The 19,350-nt window shown below is 45.8% G+C and overlaps 1 protein-coding gene across 1 annotated transcript; it reads left to right on the top strand.

Annotated features, from left to right (window-relative positions):
* The first annotated feature begins 16,012 nt into the window (after positions 1-16,012).
* Positions 16,013-19,246, top strand: znf830 (zinc finger protein 830). The gene is made up of 2 exons (XM_052128256.1): positions 16,013-16,541; positions 17,414-19,246. The coding sequence occupies exons 1-2, from the start codon at positions 16,163-16,165 to the stop codon at positions 18,070-18,072; spliced, it is 1,038 nt and encodes a 345-aa protein (XP_051984216.1). The 5' UTR covers positions 16,013-16,162; the 3' UTR covers positions 18,073-19,246.
* The last annotated feature ends 104 nt before the right edge of the window (positions 19,247-19,350 follow it).

Here is a 19,350-nt window from a genome sequence, read left to right as displayed (position 1 = left end):
GTGGCCACAGGACAGGGACTGGGTCAGGAGGCCTGGGAGGCAGCCACAGGACAGGACCGGGTCAGGAGGCCTGGGAGGCAGCCACAGGACAGGGACCGGGTCAGGAGGCCAGGGAGGAGGCCACAGGACAGGGACTGGCTATAGGAATAGTCTCTTGGTGTGGAGCCGTGGGGGGCAGAGCCGTGGAAGGCGGAGCCATGGAAAAACCTGGTGGCGGAGCCATGGATAGCTCTGGAGATGGAGCCGTGGAAGGCTCAGGGGCGGAGCTGTGGAAGGCGGAGCTGTGGAAGGCGGAGCTGTGGAAGGCAGAGACTGGGGAACAGAAGCCCTTCTTCTCCTCCTCCGGACGGACTAGGCTGGCAACGCTGGCACTGGGACGGATGAGGCTGGCAACGCTGGCTCTGGGACGGACAAGACTTCCAGCTCGTTGGCCGTGGCAGGCGTGGACGTTGGCCGTGGCAGGCGTTGGCTCGTTGGCCGTGGCAGGCGTGGGCATTGGCTCGTTGGCCATGGCAGGCGTGGAGGGATGAGTCATGGAAGGCTGGGGAGCGACCACTGTGGGAGGAGATTTAAAGCCCTCATCCTCTACGCCCACAGTGAAAGGTGAGCCACTAACATGCAGAGCCTCCTCCACGAACTCGGCGAGTGTCCAGTGAGGATCCACTGGAGGCAATAGCTCATTTAGTGCACTACTGAGACCTGCCCATTAGAAAACCACCAAAGAGTAGTTTGGTTAGTGCACTAAATTCACCAGCTCTAGAAACTCATGGACGTGATCCTCAACTGGACAGTCCCCTTGCTTGAAGAGGAGAATTCTGACGGCTGCTAGATCCATATTGGGTCAATTCTTCTGTGACGAGGCAGGCGAGGAATGAGGATCTATACGCAGCTTTATTAAAGAAAACAAGAAAGCACAGAATAAATCAAAACACAGGGAACCTAGAACAGAGCATAACAAAACATGCAAGAACTGACAAATAAACTGGGGGAAACAAAGAACACCTGGGGAAACAATCAGGGAATGAGAAACAATCAGGGGAACCAATCATAAAATGAAACTACAAAGGACTACAAAAACCTAACAGGAACTAAACAAGAACTTCAACATAAGAGCACCAAAACAAAAGACAACAGGGAATGTGAGACATTAGCATCTTCAATGTCTTGGCATAATGTTGTGTAAATGTGGTGACAGTCTCATGAATCCCCTAAAAGTATTTAAAAGAAGTATATAAAAATATTCAAAGAATCCAACATGGTCAACTTCCTGTTGGGTGGAGCTAATAATTATAATTAAGTAAGTTGTCCAGGTTGATGAGAAATATATATGTACCGATTTTGGTGACTGTAGGTGAAAATGGGTTGCTACAGGGGTCTTGCATGCACTTTTTTGAGTTTGAGTGCTTTGTTTGATATTAAAAATGTCATCAATGTTCCATCCATCCATCCATCCATCTTCAACCGCTTATCCGAAGTCGGGTCGCGGGGGCAGCTGCTCCAGCAGGGGGCCCCAAACTTCCCTATCCCGAGCCACATTAACCAGCTCTGACTGGGGGACCCCGAGGCGTTCCCAGGCCAGTGTGGAGATGTAATCTCTCCACCTAGTCCTGGGTCTTCCCCGAGGCCTCCTCCCAGCTGGACGTGCCTGAAACACCTCCCTAGGGACGCGGCCAGGGGGCATCCTTACCAGATGCCCAAACCACCTCAACTGACTCCTTTTGACGGAAAGGAGCAGCGGCTCTACTCCGAGCTCCTCACGGATGACTGAGCTCCTCACCCTATCTCTAAGGGAGAAGCCCGCCACCCTTCTGAGGAAGCCCATTTCGGCCGCTTGTACTCGCGACCTAGTTCTTTCGGTCATGACCAAACCTTCATGACCATAGGTGAGGGTAGGAACAAAAATTGACCGGTAGATCGAGAGCTTTGCCTTTCGGCTCAGCTCTCTTTTCGTGACAACGGTGCGATAGAGTGAATGCAATACCGCCCCCGCTGCCCCGATTCTCCAGCCAACCTCCCGCTCCATTGTCCCCTCACTCATGAACAAGACCCCGAGGTACTTGAACTCCTTCACTTGGGGCAAAACCTCATTCCCTACCTGGAGTACGCACTCCATCGGTTTCCTGCTGAGAACCATGGCCTCAGATTTCGAGGTGCTAATCCTCATCCCAGCTGCTTCACACTCGACTGCCAAGCGATCCAGTGAGAGCTGAAGGTCACGGACCGATGATGACATGAAGACAACATCATCTGCAAAAAGCAGCGATGAGATCCCCAGCCCACCGAACCGCACACCTTCCCCACCCTGACTACGCCTCGATATCCTGCCATGAATATCACAAACAGGATTGGTGACAAAGCACAGCCTTGGCGGAGACCAACCCCCACATGGAATGAACTTGACTTCATGCCGAGGACCCGGACACAGCTCTCGCTTTGGACATACAGGGATTGGATCACCCTAAGAAGGGACCCCCCCACCCTGTACTCCCGCAGCACCTCCCACAGTCTCTCCCGGGGGACCCGGTCATACGCCTTCTCCAGATCCACAAAACACATGTAGACCGGATGGGCATACTCCCAGGCCCCCTCCAGGATCCTTGCAAGAGTAAAGATCTGGTCCGTCGTTCCATGGCCAGGACGAAAACCGCATTGTTCCTCTTCAATCCGAGGTTCGACAATCGGCCGAACCCTCCTCTCCAGCACCTCGGAGTAAACTTTACCGGGGAGGCTGAGAAGTGTGATACCCCTGTAGTTGGCACACACTCTCTGATCCCCTTATTTGAAGAGGGGAACCACCACCCCATTCTGCCACTCCTTAAGCACTGTCCCAGATTTCCACACAATGTTGAAGAGGCGTGTCATCCATGACACCCCCTCCACATCCAAAGCTTTCAGCATTTCTGGTCGGATCTCATCAATCCCTGGGGCTTTGCCACTGCGGAGTTGTTTGACTACCTCAGTGACCTCCCCCAGGGAAATAGAATCTGATCCCCCATCAGCCTCCAGCTCTGCCTCTACCATAGAGGGCGTGTTGGGATTTAGGAGTTCTTCAAAGTGTTCCTTCCACCGCCCAATAACCTCCTCGGTTGAGGTCAACAGCGTCCCATCTTTGCTGTATACAGCTTGGATGGTTCCCCGTTTCCCCCTCCTAAGGTGGTGGACGGTTTTCCAGAAGCACTTTGGTGCGGACCAAAAGTCCTTCTCCATGGCTTCTCCAAACTTTTCCCACACCCACTGCTTTGCCTCCCTCACGGCCGAGGCCGCAGCCCTTTGGGCCTGTCGGTACCTTGCAACTGCCTCCGGAGACCTCCAGGACAACAAATCCCGGAAGGCCTCTTTCTTCAGTCAGACGGCTTCCCTGACCACCAGTGTCCACCACGGTGTTCGAGGGTTACCACCCCTTGCGGCACCTAAAACATTGAGGCCGCAGCTCTCCACTGCGGCTTCGGCAATGGAAGCTTTGAACATTGCCCACTCCGGTTCATGATGTCGTTCGCTCTGACCCAGGGTCTCTCTTCCAGACCGTACCCCTTCCAGTCCACCAGGTATTGGATTCCTGCACCAAGAATGCCTCTTCACCGTCCACGAGCATGAGAGGGGGGCCGGGGTTCACTTCCTCCTCCTCAGACCGCAGACCACCGGCCGTTTCAGCAGAGACACATGAAAGGTAGGGGAAATGCGATAGTTAGCAGGCAGTTGGAGACGAAATGACACAGAGTTAATTTTCTTTATGATTTTGAAGGGACCCACATACCTGCGGCTGAGCTTCTTGCAGGGTAAGCGGAGGCGGAGGTCACGCGTCGAGAGCCACACCCACTGTCCTGGGGCGTAGTTGGGACAGGGACGACGATGCCGGTCCGCTTGTTCCCTTGATCTTCTTATGGCACGTTAGAGGTGGACGTGGGCCTGGTTCCATACTGCCTCGCTACGTTGCACCAGCTGTTCACCGCGGGCACTTCTGAAGGCTCGCCTGACCAGGGGAACAGAGGAGGTTGGAACCCCAGTACGCACTGGAAGGGGGTTAGGTTAGTGGAGGGCTTGAGGATGGAGTTTTGTGCGTACTCGGTCCAGGGAAGGAAACGGCTCCAGTCGGCTTGGTTTGCTTGGCAGTACATGCGTAGGAATTTGATGATTTCCTGGTTCAGTCGCTCCATCTGGCCGTTCAACTGGGGATGATATCCAGAGGTGAGGCTGACACCGACGTTTAGTAGGCGGAAGAAGGCTGCCCAGACCCTGGAGGTGAATTGTAGTAGCGGAAAACTTGGTGGAAGAGGTGCTCCGCGGTTTCGAGAGCTGACGGGAGCTTTGCTAGTGGAATCAGGCGGCACCCCTTTGAGAGCCGGTCAACGATGGTGAGTTAGATCTCCGGTGGCCGGTTGAGGAGGCGCCTTCACCGGCGTTCGTGACAATAATACAACGTCTCGCATCCGCTCACAATTTCTATTGTAAGGAATTAGCTTTAATAAGTGAATTATGATTAATTCACTTATTGGAGTGATATTTTTGTCATGGCTTATTGAAAATAATATCACACATATTTAGGTACAGCTTTGAAGTGAAATCTTTTAGAAACAGAACCAGGGATCAGATTTTAGATCCAGAGAAGACCACGAGGGAAGAGTCAGAGCGAAGTCTGAGAAGTCAGAAGAGCAGGAGAGACAGGCAGTGAGGGAAGACGACAAGAGAAGAGAGCGTGTTCTTCCTGTTTGGAAACATTTGAACTGAAATTGGCCGCATCCCCAAAGGTGTCCTGCGCCAATCAGAAATGACTTTTCAGAGTTACATGGTCAACTGGGCTGTCTTTTGCAACAGTTGATTTATGGTCCTTTGTTTCAGATTCTTTTACAAAATTCCCACTCAAAATAGTGCATATTTAATCATGAACTTGTATATCTTGAGAATGGTACAAGAGACATGATATTCGTTGTCATCAGCTTCCTCCATGTAACCAAGCAAGCCTTTACATATTGTAATATTTTACATGTAGGTAACAAAACATGAAAATCCCTGGTTACAAATCATACTGGTTAATTCCTTGGTTATACAACATGGATAAAACTTTGCAAACATTTGAAATGCCTTCCCAGGACCTCTTCCTCAGTCTCTAACCCACCCCTGCCAGGTGTGCGGAGCAAGGTAAGTGCTTTGAGTCTTTTCTCAGCACCCAAGCCTCGGGACGCTCTTCTGCCTCCCGATGCGCTATTACCTGCTCCCCCCTCCCCGCGAAGCCCGGCCCGATATGTCAAAAGTGATTGTCCCGTTAATGCGCAGAGTTTAAACACATGGCTTTCACTGCCCAACCCGTCGCGCTGGCTGGCAGGCCAGGACCATTCGACTCGAATGGTAAGAAACAGCTTCTTACATGCGTTTGACAGCTAGATTGGTTTGCGGTGGTAGACCTGAAGGACGCGTACTTCCACGTCCTATGGTTCGCGTTCGCCAGCCAGGCGTATCAGTACAAGGTCCTCCCCTTCGGCCTGTCCCTGTCCCCTCGTGTCTTCACGAAGGTCACAGAGGCAGCTAAGGGAAGTGGGCATCTGCATGCTAAGGGAAGTGGGCATCCACATACTAAACTACCTCGATGACTGGCTCTTTCTGGCTCACTCTCGAGTGTTACTATGCGCTCACAGGGCTCCTTATTGGCCCACCCGGACCTGGTTCTCGGATCTTACGCTCTTAGCGGCAGCACCTCCCTGGAAAATTCCCCTGATGAATGACCTTCTTTCTCAGGGATGGGGCACCCTCTGGCACCCGCGCCCAGAGCTCTGGAACCTCCACATCTGGCCCCTGCATGGGACACGGAAGATCTAAGTGATCTACCACCTGCAGTCGTAGACACGATCAACCAAGCCAGAGCTCCATCCACCAGGCAACTTTACGCCCTAAAGTGGCACTTGATCGTGAATTGGTGTTCTTCCCGAGCCGAAGACCCACAGAGATGCGCAGTTCAGTCAGTGCTTTCATTCCAGCAGGAGAGGCTGGAGGGCAGGCTGTCCCCCTCCACCTTGAAGGTGTATGTAGCTGCTATCACGGCCCACCACGACACAGTAGATGGCAAGTCCCTGGATAACCACGATTTCATTATCAGGTTCCTTAGAGGCGACCGGAGACTGAACCCTCCCCGGCCAAGCTTGTTCCCCTCCTGGGATCTCTCAGTGGTCCTCATGGGCCTTCAGAGACCGCCCTTCGAGCCTCTTGATTCAGTTGAGCTCAAGGCCCTCTCCCTGAAGACAATCTCAGGGTTGAGTTGGTCTTGTCCCGTATTTTGTCAGGTCTGAGCCGGTAGAACTCTGTACTGTGGCACAACCGACCGGGTGTACCACTTGCACACAGCGCCCTTCACCAAGTTGATCCAGTGCACCTTCTGTCCCAGGTTAGACACTGTGTCGCTTCCTGGATGTTCTCCTCCCTAGCCTTCTGGCCTGCGAGTTCAGTGGAGCAATTCACGTCCAGACCCACTACAAGCCCCAGGTGCTCTGTACTGGGGAAGGGCTCCACGGGCTTAGTTCCCTCCTCTGGCTACTCCCCATGATGTATTTTCCATGATATGGTCCCCCTGTCGGTGGACCTGCGCCTCCCTTGGGCAGTCCCACTGCCCCGGTCGCCATACTTGTAGAGCTCCCCCTCATTAGGCAGGACCTACCACCACGCCGCTCCCACGTACAGCTTCACAACCCTCTTGGTGTATTTGCCATATGTTACCTCCCCCTAGCTTGGGGAGGATGTGGCCTCTTCAGGGTCTTTTCCCCCTGAAAGAATAGGACCGGGAAAGACTGCCTTCTCCGATGCATTTCATAGCGCTAAGATAGCCCCAGCCACTTCAGACCCTATGCGAGAGACATAGAGAGAGAAAAGGCCACGGCTGCCAGGCTTGCTCCCATGCTAATCATTTAGCTCCTGTTCCCCCATCAGGGGTTCCCGGGAACCTAAGGTCTGTATATGACATCTCTTTTTGGGGGTGTTGGGGAGGGTTACGTGCAGCCGACACAGTTACCTCTAGCACGCAGCAGCCTGCTTGCACCTGTCTCGACAGTCCATGTAACACGGACTAGTGCATGGCATTTTTGAATGGGACCCCATGTGTCACTTCATTCGACACAACGTCGAGTGAATGACAGAAGGGGAACATCACGATTACTGTCGTAACCTCCGTTCCCTGAGGGAGGGAATGAGACGTTGTGTCCCTCCTGCCACAGCACTAGATCTACCACTGTACTTTATGTAACTCGTCATGAGCTGTTGTATGACTGAATTTCTGTCATGTCGGATTAAGATGTGGTTGAGGCTAATGGCTGAGTTTTCCGTCCATAAGCCAGTGCTGTGTCAGTCACTGCTGTGCCTGGTGCCTGTATTCCTGTCGTTGAGTGTGACAGGAGGAGTATGAAATGTCTTTATGGTCGGCCTTGTGTGGATTCTGCTTGAAGTATGCTGTTCTGGTGAGATTTCTGCAGGTGGCTCATCTGGTTTCGGCCCGCAAAGCCCTGCAGAGGATAGTGAGGACAGCTGAGAAGATCATAGGGGTCTCTCTTCCCTCCATCATAGACATTTACAAAAAACACTGCATCTGCAAAGCAACCAGCATTGTGGATTACCCCACACACCCCTTACACAAACTCTCATGGCCAGACTGTGTAACAGCTTCCCCTAAGCCATCAGACTCCTCAATACTCAGAGACTGGACTGACACACACACACACACACACACACACACACACACACACACACACACACACACACACACACCCTGAGTTGCACTTTAATTATTGTCACTTTATACCTGGCTGCTCCCTCAATAACTGCTATGTGCATAGAACACTATCTCATAGTATGTTATGTTTACATTTGGCATTTTTAGAATGTGTCATCTTTTTGCACTACTGTGTACTGGTCGGCATTGCACTGTCTCTCACTGTGCCTATTGTCCTGTTCATTTTTAGTAATTTATTGTACAATACTTTTTGGTAAATGGTCTGCACTTATATAGCACTTTTTTATTAACCTTAGAGGTTACCAAAGCACTTTACACTGTGTCCCAATCACCCATTCACACACACATTCACACACCAATGGCAGCAGAGCTGCCATGCAAGGCGCTAGCCTGCCATTGGGAGCAACTCGGGGTTCAGTGTCTTGCCCATGGACACTTCGGCATGTGGAGCCATGTGGGCCAGGATTCGAACCACCAACCCTGCGATTGGTAGCAGACTAGCTCTACCATCTGAGCCACAGCCGCCCCTTTGCACACGTGTAGTCTCATGTGGTTCCGTGTTTGTCCTATGTTGTTTTATGTAGCGCCATGGTCCTGGAGGAACGTTGTCTCGTTTCACTGTGTACTGTACTAACTGTATATGGTTGAACGACAATAAAAACCACTTGACTTGACTTGGTTTGTGAGCAGGCTTTGTTCTGAGTTCATGTGCAGGCTCAGGTCTGTGTCTTATGGTGTTGCAATGGCTTTTGTCATCGGTTGCCTTTATGTGTTCATCTGGGTTCCCATGTTGTCCTTTCTTTTGGACTGCTTGAGGGATGTGGTCTGTTCAACATGATGGCGGGATGGCAACCGACAGGAGTTTGCCGCAAGTGAGTAACCCTCATGTTGGGCCAGGAAGGGTGCACTCAGAATGAATATATGAACTATAGTCATATAATGTGAATTAACCCCTTCACAAACCTTGTCGGGAAGGGAGTTTATTTATAATGAAAGTGCTTGTGACTTTATGGTAAATTACAATGACCAGATGCAGGTGACTGTGTAAAATGATGGGTCGCCCATACTTTAAGGGAGGGGTATAAGTATATGTTTGGCAAACAAAATAGCAAGCGGTCTAAACAGAGGACTTGTGAAGAGAGAGACATTACATCTAAGTTGAAAAAACCTTGCAAATGTGTTTTAAGACCATCCTGCTGCAAAACATGTCTTCGACCATGTCCATGAGGAGGCCAGGCCTCTAGTTGAGTGCTTTAACACCAATTGGAACATCTGTCGCACTCGGGGAAAGGAGATGATGCTCGCTCCACAGGAGGAGGTGGCGCGTTAGTCTCAATGGTGGTGTATGAATTCCGCCTTTATGGTTTATATACGCCACCACTGTCATTTTGTCTGAGCGAATCAGAACATGAAGTTTGCTATTTCTGACTGAAAAGCCTTCAAGTCTAGGAATAAAGCCGATAGCACTAGGTGGTTAATGTGCCAAACCCGCCTCACACCGGTCCTGGTGCTGGAAGCTGGGCATCCATCGCACACCGCCCCCCAACCTGTGTTGGAAGTGGCAGTAGTCCCCACTTTCTGCTTGACAATCTGCCCCAGTATAACACCTCGCTGGTAAAAGGCAGGAGCTGTCCAAGGTGCTAGATCAGCGGCGAGATATAGTGATGCGCATGCGGTCATGGTGCCAAGTATGTCGAGGGCGCATGGTGCTTGAGCAAGCACTGAAGAGGTCTCATGTGTAAAAGACCTAATGGAATGACCACGGATGCTGCCGCCATAAACCCCAATGCTTTTGGAAACAGCTTTAGTGGAAGTGTTCTCCCTTTCTGAACCAAGACAGACACCTTAGAATGGCCTGAATGCGCTCACCCATGAGGTGTGCGTGCCCACCCATGGAGTCGAGATGGGCTCCCAAAAAGGAGATTTGTTGGCTGGGGGAGAGCTTGCTCTTCACTCAGTTGGCATTGAGGCCCAAGCTGTTTAGACCCTGAAGCAGTAAGTCTCTTTAATGGCATAACAGAGCCTCTGATTGGGCCAGTAACAGCCAAGTGTCAAGGTAGTTCAAAATGCGTACACTGCTCAGTTTCAGAACCTAATCGATGCACATTGTGAACATGCAAGGAGCCAGAGACAGCCCGAAGGGCAGGATCTTTAATTGATATTCCGTTCGAATGCGAATCTCAAAAACATCCTGTGATGTTGTACAATTTTGACATGAAAGTACGTGTCTTTCAGATCTATTTATGCAAACCAATCATGTGGGTGGACGTACGATGACATCCTTTTCCGAGTAATCATTTTGAATGGGCACTTTGCAAGTGTCTTTTTTTGGGACAAGAAAATAGTGCCTATAAAACCCTTTTTGGGTTTGACGATTTGGATAAACCTCTATCATGTTTTTTGTGGGGAGATTGTGTATTTCTGCTTGTAACACTGGCATGTCTTGAAACAAAATGTAAGACAGAACACAGGGTGGCCGGCATGCAGATTTGATCCATATACCCATGCTCGTTCATGTTCCAGGTGTACTTTTTGAACAAAGCGGGAGTGAGCCAGCTGTGAAACGTTACTCTGCTTCAGCATAAAATGTATCATAGCCTGTGATTGTTGCGACGTAATGACAAACTTATCCACAGAGCCGCCAACAAGGCCGGCTGGAGACACTGGAGCATCCAACAGAGCAGCTTTTTCCTTGTCACGCATGTCTGTGAGGGTCAGCCAGATGTGACGATCCAGAACTACCAGGTTGCCAATTGACTTGCCAATGACCTGCACAGTGACTTTTGTGGCATGCAACGCTAAATCCATAGCAGTGCGGAGCTCTTTCAATATCTCTGGATCATAGACTTGCTCAACCGTTTGCTTAAGGAACTTGACTTTAAAGACCTGGAGCACAGACATCGAATGGAGTGCTGAACCAGCTTGGCCTGCTGCCGAGTATCCTCTTCCAGCCAGTGCAGACGTCAGTCAACAGGGCTTGGAAGGATGAATGGGGCGTGATTTCCATGCCCTGCTTCTCACTGGGCAGAGGTGTGCTGCAACAGCCTCCTCCACAGGGGGTAGTTGGACATAATCTTTTTCTTCCCCGTGATCCACATTAGAGAGGATGTAATCGCTGCGCAGACGAGTTTAATAGGGTGAGTGCCATAATTTGAATAGTTCATTATGAATTTCGGGGAAGAACGGGGCAGATCTACGAGACATGGTCGCTTGACGCCATCCAGACTGCAGGAACCATTCATCAAGTAGAGATTGCGTAGGTTTCTCTGGAGGAGACCACTCGATATAGAGCTCTTTGACTGCCCTTGAAAGGACGCAAAGCATCTCCTTATCAGTGGCGCATACACGCTCCTTGCCCTCGCTGGGAGGAGGGGCAGTAGCATCATCCTCTGGCCACTTGCATGGTGAAGCGAGAGACATGACACCATCACCAGCATCAGAACTGCCAAATGAGCCAAGGCCATGCACATAATGCATCAGCATAGATGCGTTGCATGGAGATTGAGGGGCTCGTGGGGCATGTGCTGGAACAAAGTCCTCCTCAAATTCATCCAGCTCTCTGTGTACAGAAGAGGAGGATGGGAGGGCACGGGAGGCTGAATCGTCCCTAAGAATGAGGGCGATTCGTGAGTCTCGTGCCCTCATGGGCGTGGCCCAGACAGAATGCAGCTCTCATGCTGGTCTGACTGGGATGTACCTCTTGCAAAAGGAACACTTACGGAATGACATCTTTAAAAAGACGCAAACGTGTAAGCTACTCATTTTATAGTGCTGCGGGGAATCAGGATGCTGAAGCGGCCCCTTCACCAGCGAAGCGGCAAGGCAGATTGATGTTTGCTGGAGCACTGCAGGTGAGCGGAAAGTATTCTCGTTGCCTTGAAGATCCTGCCCACTGCCTTGTGTAGTCAACAGTGAAGCAGTAGAGGGCTTCTAGATGAGAGATGAATCGCTGTCTTGAAGAACATTCTGAGGAATGGTGTTTGCACACCTGCTTTTATAGCAGACAGCTTCACACCTATAAGGGGGGTGCTCAAACATCATAGCCAAAATTAGAATATTGGCATTATTGTAGAGAGGTTTCAACTAGGTTATGTGGAAGGACACTCCCCATATGCATTAGCATGCAATGTCAAGTGTACGGAGTCGTAAGTGTACTACTTGACTACATTTTACTGCTGCAGCCGCTGACATTTTGAGTGTTTCCGCATGAGGTTGCAGCACAAGTCGGAGTCGGGGGTCTCAGAAAATGTACAAGAGTTTACAAGTTGTAATTATGAGCTCTACAAGGACGTGAGGGCTTTTTACAAGTCGGAATCTCGTAATTATGGTAATTACATGGCGTGAACAGATAAAATATCCACTTGAACTCAAATTAATTCAGGTTTACCATTACCCATCAAGATTAGCCATTTGTAATCTAAAAAAAAATATTTTAAACATGTGTAAACGTGTATAGGAAATGTTCCTCTTTAGAAGTATTTAAATATTTTACTCTGATTGTAACCTCGACTTTTGATTCTTTTTTTTAAATAATTAAGTGTTCGTAGAGGACGGTAAACCAGCTGCCCGCAGCCAAGCTCCTCCTCTGACCTTATCGCTGGAGAATGCAAACAACACTTTAATGTTGCTACAGCGAGGATACGCGCACTTCCGACCCATGATGTGTCCGCAACACAACAGACGCGCAAAGATCTCGATTTTCGTGACATTTGAATCCTCAGGAATTCGCTGATTGGATGAAAGCACTCAGAACTTTTCGAGGGAGATTTTATTATCCCCTCAAATAAAAGGAAAGAATACTATATTATCAATTACATTTTTGCTAAATTTCATATACATAAATGTAAATTAAAACTCAACCTTTATTTTTAGTTCTTGAAAGAGAAATTCTTCATTCACAGAAAGCAATTCAAACTGTTTCTATATGCGAGTCTTTTAATATATTTACATAATGTTTAGCCATAATGCACCCCAATGGCTGCATGCTTCTCTCTCTCTCTCTCTCTCTCTCAATTTCAATTCAATTTCAAATTTGCTTTATTAGCATGACTGTGTAACACAATGTTGCCAAAGCATCAACATATTATATATAACTAATAAAACAAACAAACAAACAAACAAAACATATATGTATAAATCATGTCACATGTAGTATTGTAAATAGATGGATATATAAATATACACACACTGCATAAATAAATACATTGGGTCATTCTAGAGAATTAGCTGTCTCTGGCGTTGTGAATAGCTAGCACATATTTAGCCGCTAGTGCAGCTGTATTATCATCTTCTCCGAGTAAGAAGGACATTTGTTCAGTGTCACTCAGTTCATAGAATGATGGGATCAAGGCTTCAAATTTGGGCAGAAACGTTTCTCTTATATTGTTATATTTCGAGCAAAAGAGCAGAAAGTGTTCCTCATCCTCTATGTGCTGTAGATCACAGTGTCTACAGATCCTCTGCTCTCTCTCTGTCCATGTTTGTCTACGTCTTCCTCTCTCTATCTCTAGGTCATGGTCACTTAATCTGTATTTGGAGAGGATTTGTCTTTCTTTAAAATGTTTAATAAATAGATAACTGGCCAATTTAGTGGTTCTATTGAGGGTCGAGTAACATTGGAGTTTATTCTGGAGGTCAAAATGTGCTTTTAATGATTTATCATGAGTGTCTTTTAGATTTGTGTGGATTTCTTTAATAATAATTTTGGGGCTGTAGCTGTGGTCAATAGGGAGTATAGTCTGATGGACGAGTTGAAGAGCGAGTGTGTTCAGAGGATGAGGTTCTGCTGAGGATTCATTGGCGAGGAGGGCTTTATATTGCACTGACTCTGGATCAGACTGATGGAGGTGATGCCAGAACTGAACAACATCTCTTCTGGATCTCGATGTTCAGCGGGTACTCTATATCTATTATTGCAGTTTGACTGTACATTGACATTGTTTGTTTGAAGTTGAATTAATAATAATGATAATAATAAAAATAAGAAATATATATCATAGTTGATTATTTTACTGGGAAAAGATCATTTATGCAAGAAGAAATATACAACAAACAAAAGAATAACAAACAAAAACAATCTCAGACTTAATAGCACTGACATTGTTTCAACTTTGTTTTATTAAAGCAGAAGAATGAAATAAATAAAGAAATATCCATACCCCCTTCATAATAAACACAATGAGTGAATCAATGTTTTCAATGATTTTGGGTCCCTTGTAATATCTTTATCCATCCCTTACAAAGACTGATCATGGTTTGACTGCATTAAGGATATTTTAACCATTATTAGTTGTGGTAAAACCATATATATAATACATTAAACTAAAGCTATAGTGAGAAAATCATAGTTTTACTATAGTAACATGTGTCACATGTTCTTCTTCTAAACACATAAATGTTTACCACAGTCTAGGACTGGGTGATATGACGATATATATCGTGACGACAATATAAAGTGTCAATCGATAGAGGTTTTGCTATATTGTGTATATCGCGATATGTAAATATCCATGTGCACAGTGTGGGCCTGTCTATCTTTGGGCCTTCACGTGAGACTGAAACAATTGAAGAAACATGGACAGGTTTTTTTTTTCATTGAGCATTTTTATGTGGCCACCCAAACAAATTCAGTGACATTCACCATGTGTTTGGTGCTTTAAAAATGCGAAATATTCTTCTCATCTGACACGCAAATGTTTCACGTGAATGTGGCGTGCACTGTCTCAGGAGCTCCGAAGTGTGTCGAGTCCAGCAGACTGTGTGATATTTGTGCTGCAGAGACAGGTGTAAGCTGTTGAATATAAATAAGAGGAGGGACCATGTCAGTGTTTGCAGCGTTGGAGTAACTATGATTAGAAGTGTGTGCGGCCGTCCTTGATGTTTCTCCAAGCAAGGTACCCACGTCCGGTAACAGGTAAGGAGGCCAGCAGTCCGGATTTAAGGTATTTTAAATTTACGAACTAAGGTTTGACTTGTTGGAGTTTCTATTTGCCGGGGTGCAGGATCAAATTGTTAGTATTAATAGACCAGTGGCCCCCGGTGCTTGTAATTTGGGTGTGTGTGTGATTGAGTATGAGGGTTTGAGGGCAGGTTATTTTCCTCATTTCCATGCTTCAGCTACTGTAGCTAATCGACGGCAGTTATGTATTAAGCTTGATTGGTATCAATTGTATGTACTTTTGATATTTTGATTTGGTGTGTATTTATTGTAAGGGATTTATGAAGGTATGTATTGAATTGCTGTGTATTGGGGGTTCACATGAGTCATTAATTGAATGCATGTGGGACAAAAGGGCTTTGCAACCTTGGCTGAATATGAATCTGTGTGTTGATGTGCTTACAGTTTAGAAGCTTGTATATGTAAACAAGGCTCTTAATATCGCATGTATGTATTATGGTGGTCCTCGACCTGCTGCTCCCTATAGTGTTTTAAATGTAAGATCTTTGTATGAATAAAAGTTTTATATTTTACTGAAACAAGCATGAGGTTTTTCTTGTTTACTGATGCCCAAGTAAAATGAACGGTCCAGAAAAGAACCTGTATATGTGAGTCTTATTCTCTGACTTTTGTCTCGTTACACAGGAGAGATCAGGATCACTCCTGCTACTCAATCACTACTGACTATGCCACAGAACTGGATGACACACACACAGGTCAAGAAATTGAAGAGCTTGTTATTAAAACAGGTGCAACATCTGTGGTTCACACTACAATAATCACTGGTATTACAAGCAATCTGTTTCACCACCTCAAAATGAAGCATGCAAAACAATATTATGAAAGCCAAAAGACTCTGCATTAATTCTGTCATTTATTTATTTAGCAAGAAGTTATATTTATTTGATATTTATTTCCTTCAAGAAGTGTTTATTCTTGTTGGATTTTTGCCCCCGCATTTTTTAAGAAGATCTTAAATTTATAATAATAATAATAATAATGGTCAACAATATTTTAAACTTAAATGTGGCATACTTTTATATTTATAATTTTAGTAAGGTTGATTTTTATTTATTTCTTTGCTTTGACATTGTTTGTCTTGTCAGAGAATGTCGTTTTAATTTATAAAGTTTAAGTGACTGACTGGAGTTCCAAAAATAGGCATTGTATGGTTATATATAAACAAATTTTCCAGAAACCTTTGACTATATCTATATCGTTATCGTGATATAAGATTGTGGTCATAGTCATGGTGAAATCAGTTTATTTTCGTGAGGGTAGTTATTGCAGTACTGAGACACGTCACAACAGTCCCGTGTTTGACTGAGACAGCAGGGGGCGCCCTGCACACCATAACACTACCAAAACGAGCGATTCACACGGAGAACAACAACCATTGAAGTTAAATGAATTTTAGCCTCAACTTGTGCAGTTGCCGGCTGTAAAAACGACTCAAAGTAGTTAATAATATCAACATAACTCACCATCGATTCATCTCATCTCTGTGTTCAACACTCATGACGTCATTATCTCGCGTCAAGATGGCTTCGGTGAAGAAGGGGAAGAAGGTGGTGAATCAGGATGAGTTACGGCGATTAATGAGAGCGAAGAAACTGTCGAGTGAGCGGCAGAAACGCGTTGAATCTCCGTACGCAAAGTACAACTGTGTGGGTCACTTGAGCTGCGTGCTGTGTAACGTTCAGGTGAAGTCTGAGCTGCTGTGGCAAACACATGTGCTGGGCAAACAACACCGAGATAAAGTGAGCGAACTCAAGAACAAATCATCATCATCTTCGTCATCTTCTTCAGTGCTGAAGAGAGAAGCTCCTGCGGACACTTCATCATCATCATCATCATCATCATCGGTCAAGAGAGTAAAGCTGCAGGACGCTGCAGGTGAGACACTGAAGAAGAACATTCAACAGCTTATAAGAAATAAACACGACTAGACATTCAGGAAGGGGTGAAAACAGCCTTTTATGAGAGATATTTTATCATTTCCCCCTCCTTGGTCGTGTTTATAGGAAGCCACTGAGTGGAAAAACTTTTGTTTGGAGGGATATCTCACTGAAAAACACCGCTGTGCTGATATAACCCTATGTACATCCTTTCCTTTTCTGAACACAAAGGGAGAAATTGTGAATAAATGTTAGTGTTCAGTGATGTCATACAATGGCAGTTTATTGTGACCACCTCTTCAAGCTTCAAAAGAATACACAAGTATTTTTATTCAGAAGTATAATAAATTATTCATGAGACTCATGATTATTATGAGCATATGATGAAAACAGAGAACAGAACTTACTAAACTTGTCTGAAGAGTTGTGGTCCAATAAGTAATGCATTTCTATGCCCTGCTTTATTTATTTATTTTGAAACTGCTTAATGTCAACAATGCTCAAGAATTGCAGCTTTTAATGTATCTGGATGGATTCATCACATGAAACTTTTAGCCCTTGATATAAACTCAGAAATGAAAATGATGTTAATAATAGCACAGGTGTATTCAAGTTATTGTTTTGTATGAATTGACTTTGTAAGGCATTTTTGAAGAAGTCAATAGATCAGTGACATGTATCGCACACTCAAGTTTCCAGTTTTGATTTTAGTTTGATAAATCCCATCAGGCTTCATTATAGTTAAGTGATATCAAAGATGCTTATCAATGGAGAGTTTGATTAGTTCACACGAATGATGTTTGCACATGAGCTGCTGCCATTCACATTTTTAATATATAGTGTAAATAACATGTCGTGTCGACTACACAGGTGTCACAGCTAAACTCCAGGAGGGCAAAGCTGCATCTTCACATCACTCTGCAGGTCTGGGGCTCTTGGCTGGACACTACGATGATGAAGATGAAGACATGGACACAAGCAGTAAAACTCCAGCTGAAGACGCCGTTCCTGCTGCCGCCACCGGCACTCTTCCTGCAGACTTCTTCGACAGCAGCGTCCACGCCGTGTCTCACTCAGGTTCAGTGTCCAAAGCCGGCGATGATGGAGAGACTGCGGCGGCGGAGAAGAAGGACAACACAGCCGAAGCTTTACCTGAGGGCTTCTTCGACGATCCCGTACGAGACGCCAAAGTCCGCAACGTAGACACACCCAAAGATCAGCTGGACAAAGAGTGGGAGGAGTTTCAGAAGGAGATGCGGCAGGTGAACAGTGCGTCTGATGCCATCGTCGCAGAAGATGACGAGGAAGGCCGTCTGGAGCGACAGATCGATGAAATCGACGAGCAGATCGAGTGTTTCCGGCGAGTGGAGGTGTTACGAGCCAAACAGGAGGTTGTGAAGAGTACGATGATGAAAGAGAAATGGCAGAGAGATGAGACTCAGCAGTCCGGCAGCGATGAGGAGGACGACGAGGAAGAGCTGATGCACGTGCTGACGCAGGACTGGAGGGCCAAAGGGGCGCTCGCTTAACATGAAAGACAACGTTGCATGTGTTTATCACTTTTGACCCTTAACAATTACTCTCAAAATACCGTTTATTAAATATTGTTCATATCAAATGTTGTTGTATTTTGTGCATCTACAGAGATTTGTGAACTTTTATATGATAATTCAGTTTTTGAGTAATCTCAATGTAGTAGGTAAATCATGTAACCCAAACGCCCACTGATTGGGACATGACCACGATTTTTGGTGTTTTCGTCATTATTTGAAGGTGTGCTTGAAATTGCTTGAGTTTAGTTCTGAAACATTATTTCACAGCACTGGAACTGTAAAAGGATTATAGTAGTAAGAGTATCTTTCGTTTATGACAGTATCATATGTAAGCAATGAAAAGACAATAACCAGTTCAAAAATCAACACCAGAATTTCTATAGATTTTATAGAGTTTTTCCATTTTGGTCATGTATGGAGCCCGGTAGAGGATAATAAGGGGATTTGTTTAGCATTTTCACAAAACATTTGGCATTCCCTTGCAATTATTTTTGGTTCACTTCACCTGCAATAGCATTACCGTCATTTTACTACAGTTACCACTTTACTGAAACATGTTCTAACCACATCTGAAGGAATATTCCGGGTTCAATACAAGTTCAGCTGAATCGACAGCATTTGTGTCAATGTTGATTACCACAAAAATTTATTTCGAATCGTCCCTCCTTTTCTTTAAAAGAAAGCACAAATGTGTGTTCCAGTGAGACACTTCCAATGCAAGTCAATGGGGTTTAATCTGTAAACATTAAAATACTCACTGTTTCACAAGTATAGACACAAGACATAAACTATATGTGTGTTAACATGATTTTACTGTGAGAAAATCACGCACTAAATGCGTCTGTGGAAAGTTATAGACAATTTTACAACATCGTTACCATGACGAAATAAAGTCAACAACCCCTAAAACGACTGTAAAAAATGATTTAAACAACCTCACGGCTCAAATAATTCATGAGTTTAACAGTAATTAATGTAAGTTGTTTTATAAAATTATAAGCGTCACATTTCTGTGTTTACACCCTCCAAAAATGGACCCCATTGACTTCCATTGTAAGTGTCTCACTGGAACACACATTTGTGCTTTGATACAGAAAAGAGGTTTGAGACTAAATGAATATTTGTGCTTATATTATGCCACACATGCTGTCCATTGAGCTGAACTTGTGTTGAACCTGGAATATTCCTTTAATGTGCTTTTTTCTCCTGTTGTTCAGGCATCATTTTGTTTTCTTGCTTCTAACAATTCAGAAC

Source organism: Xyrauchen texanus, chromosome 6, assembly GCF_025860055.1.
Source record: "Xyrauchen texanus isolate HMW12.3.18 chromosome 6, RBS_HiC_50CHRs, whole genome shotgun sequence".
In the NCBI taxonomy this organism is placed as follows: Eukaryota; Metazoa; Chordata; class Actinopteri; order Cypriniformes; family Catostomidae; genus Xyrauchen; species Xyrauchen texanus.
This window is presented reverse-complemented; position numbering and strand designations above follow the sequence as displayed.

Coding starts and splice junctions, on each gene's coding strand:
- znf830 (XM_052128256.1), top strand. CDS start 16,163: ATGACGTCATTATCTCGCGTCAAGATGGCTTCGGTGAAGAAGGGGAAG. Junction 16,542..17,413: donor AAAGCTGCAGGACGCTGCAG/GTGAGACACTGA, acceptor TCGACTACACAG/GTGTCACAGCTAAACTCCAG.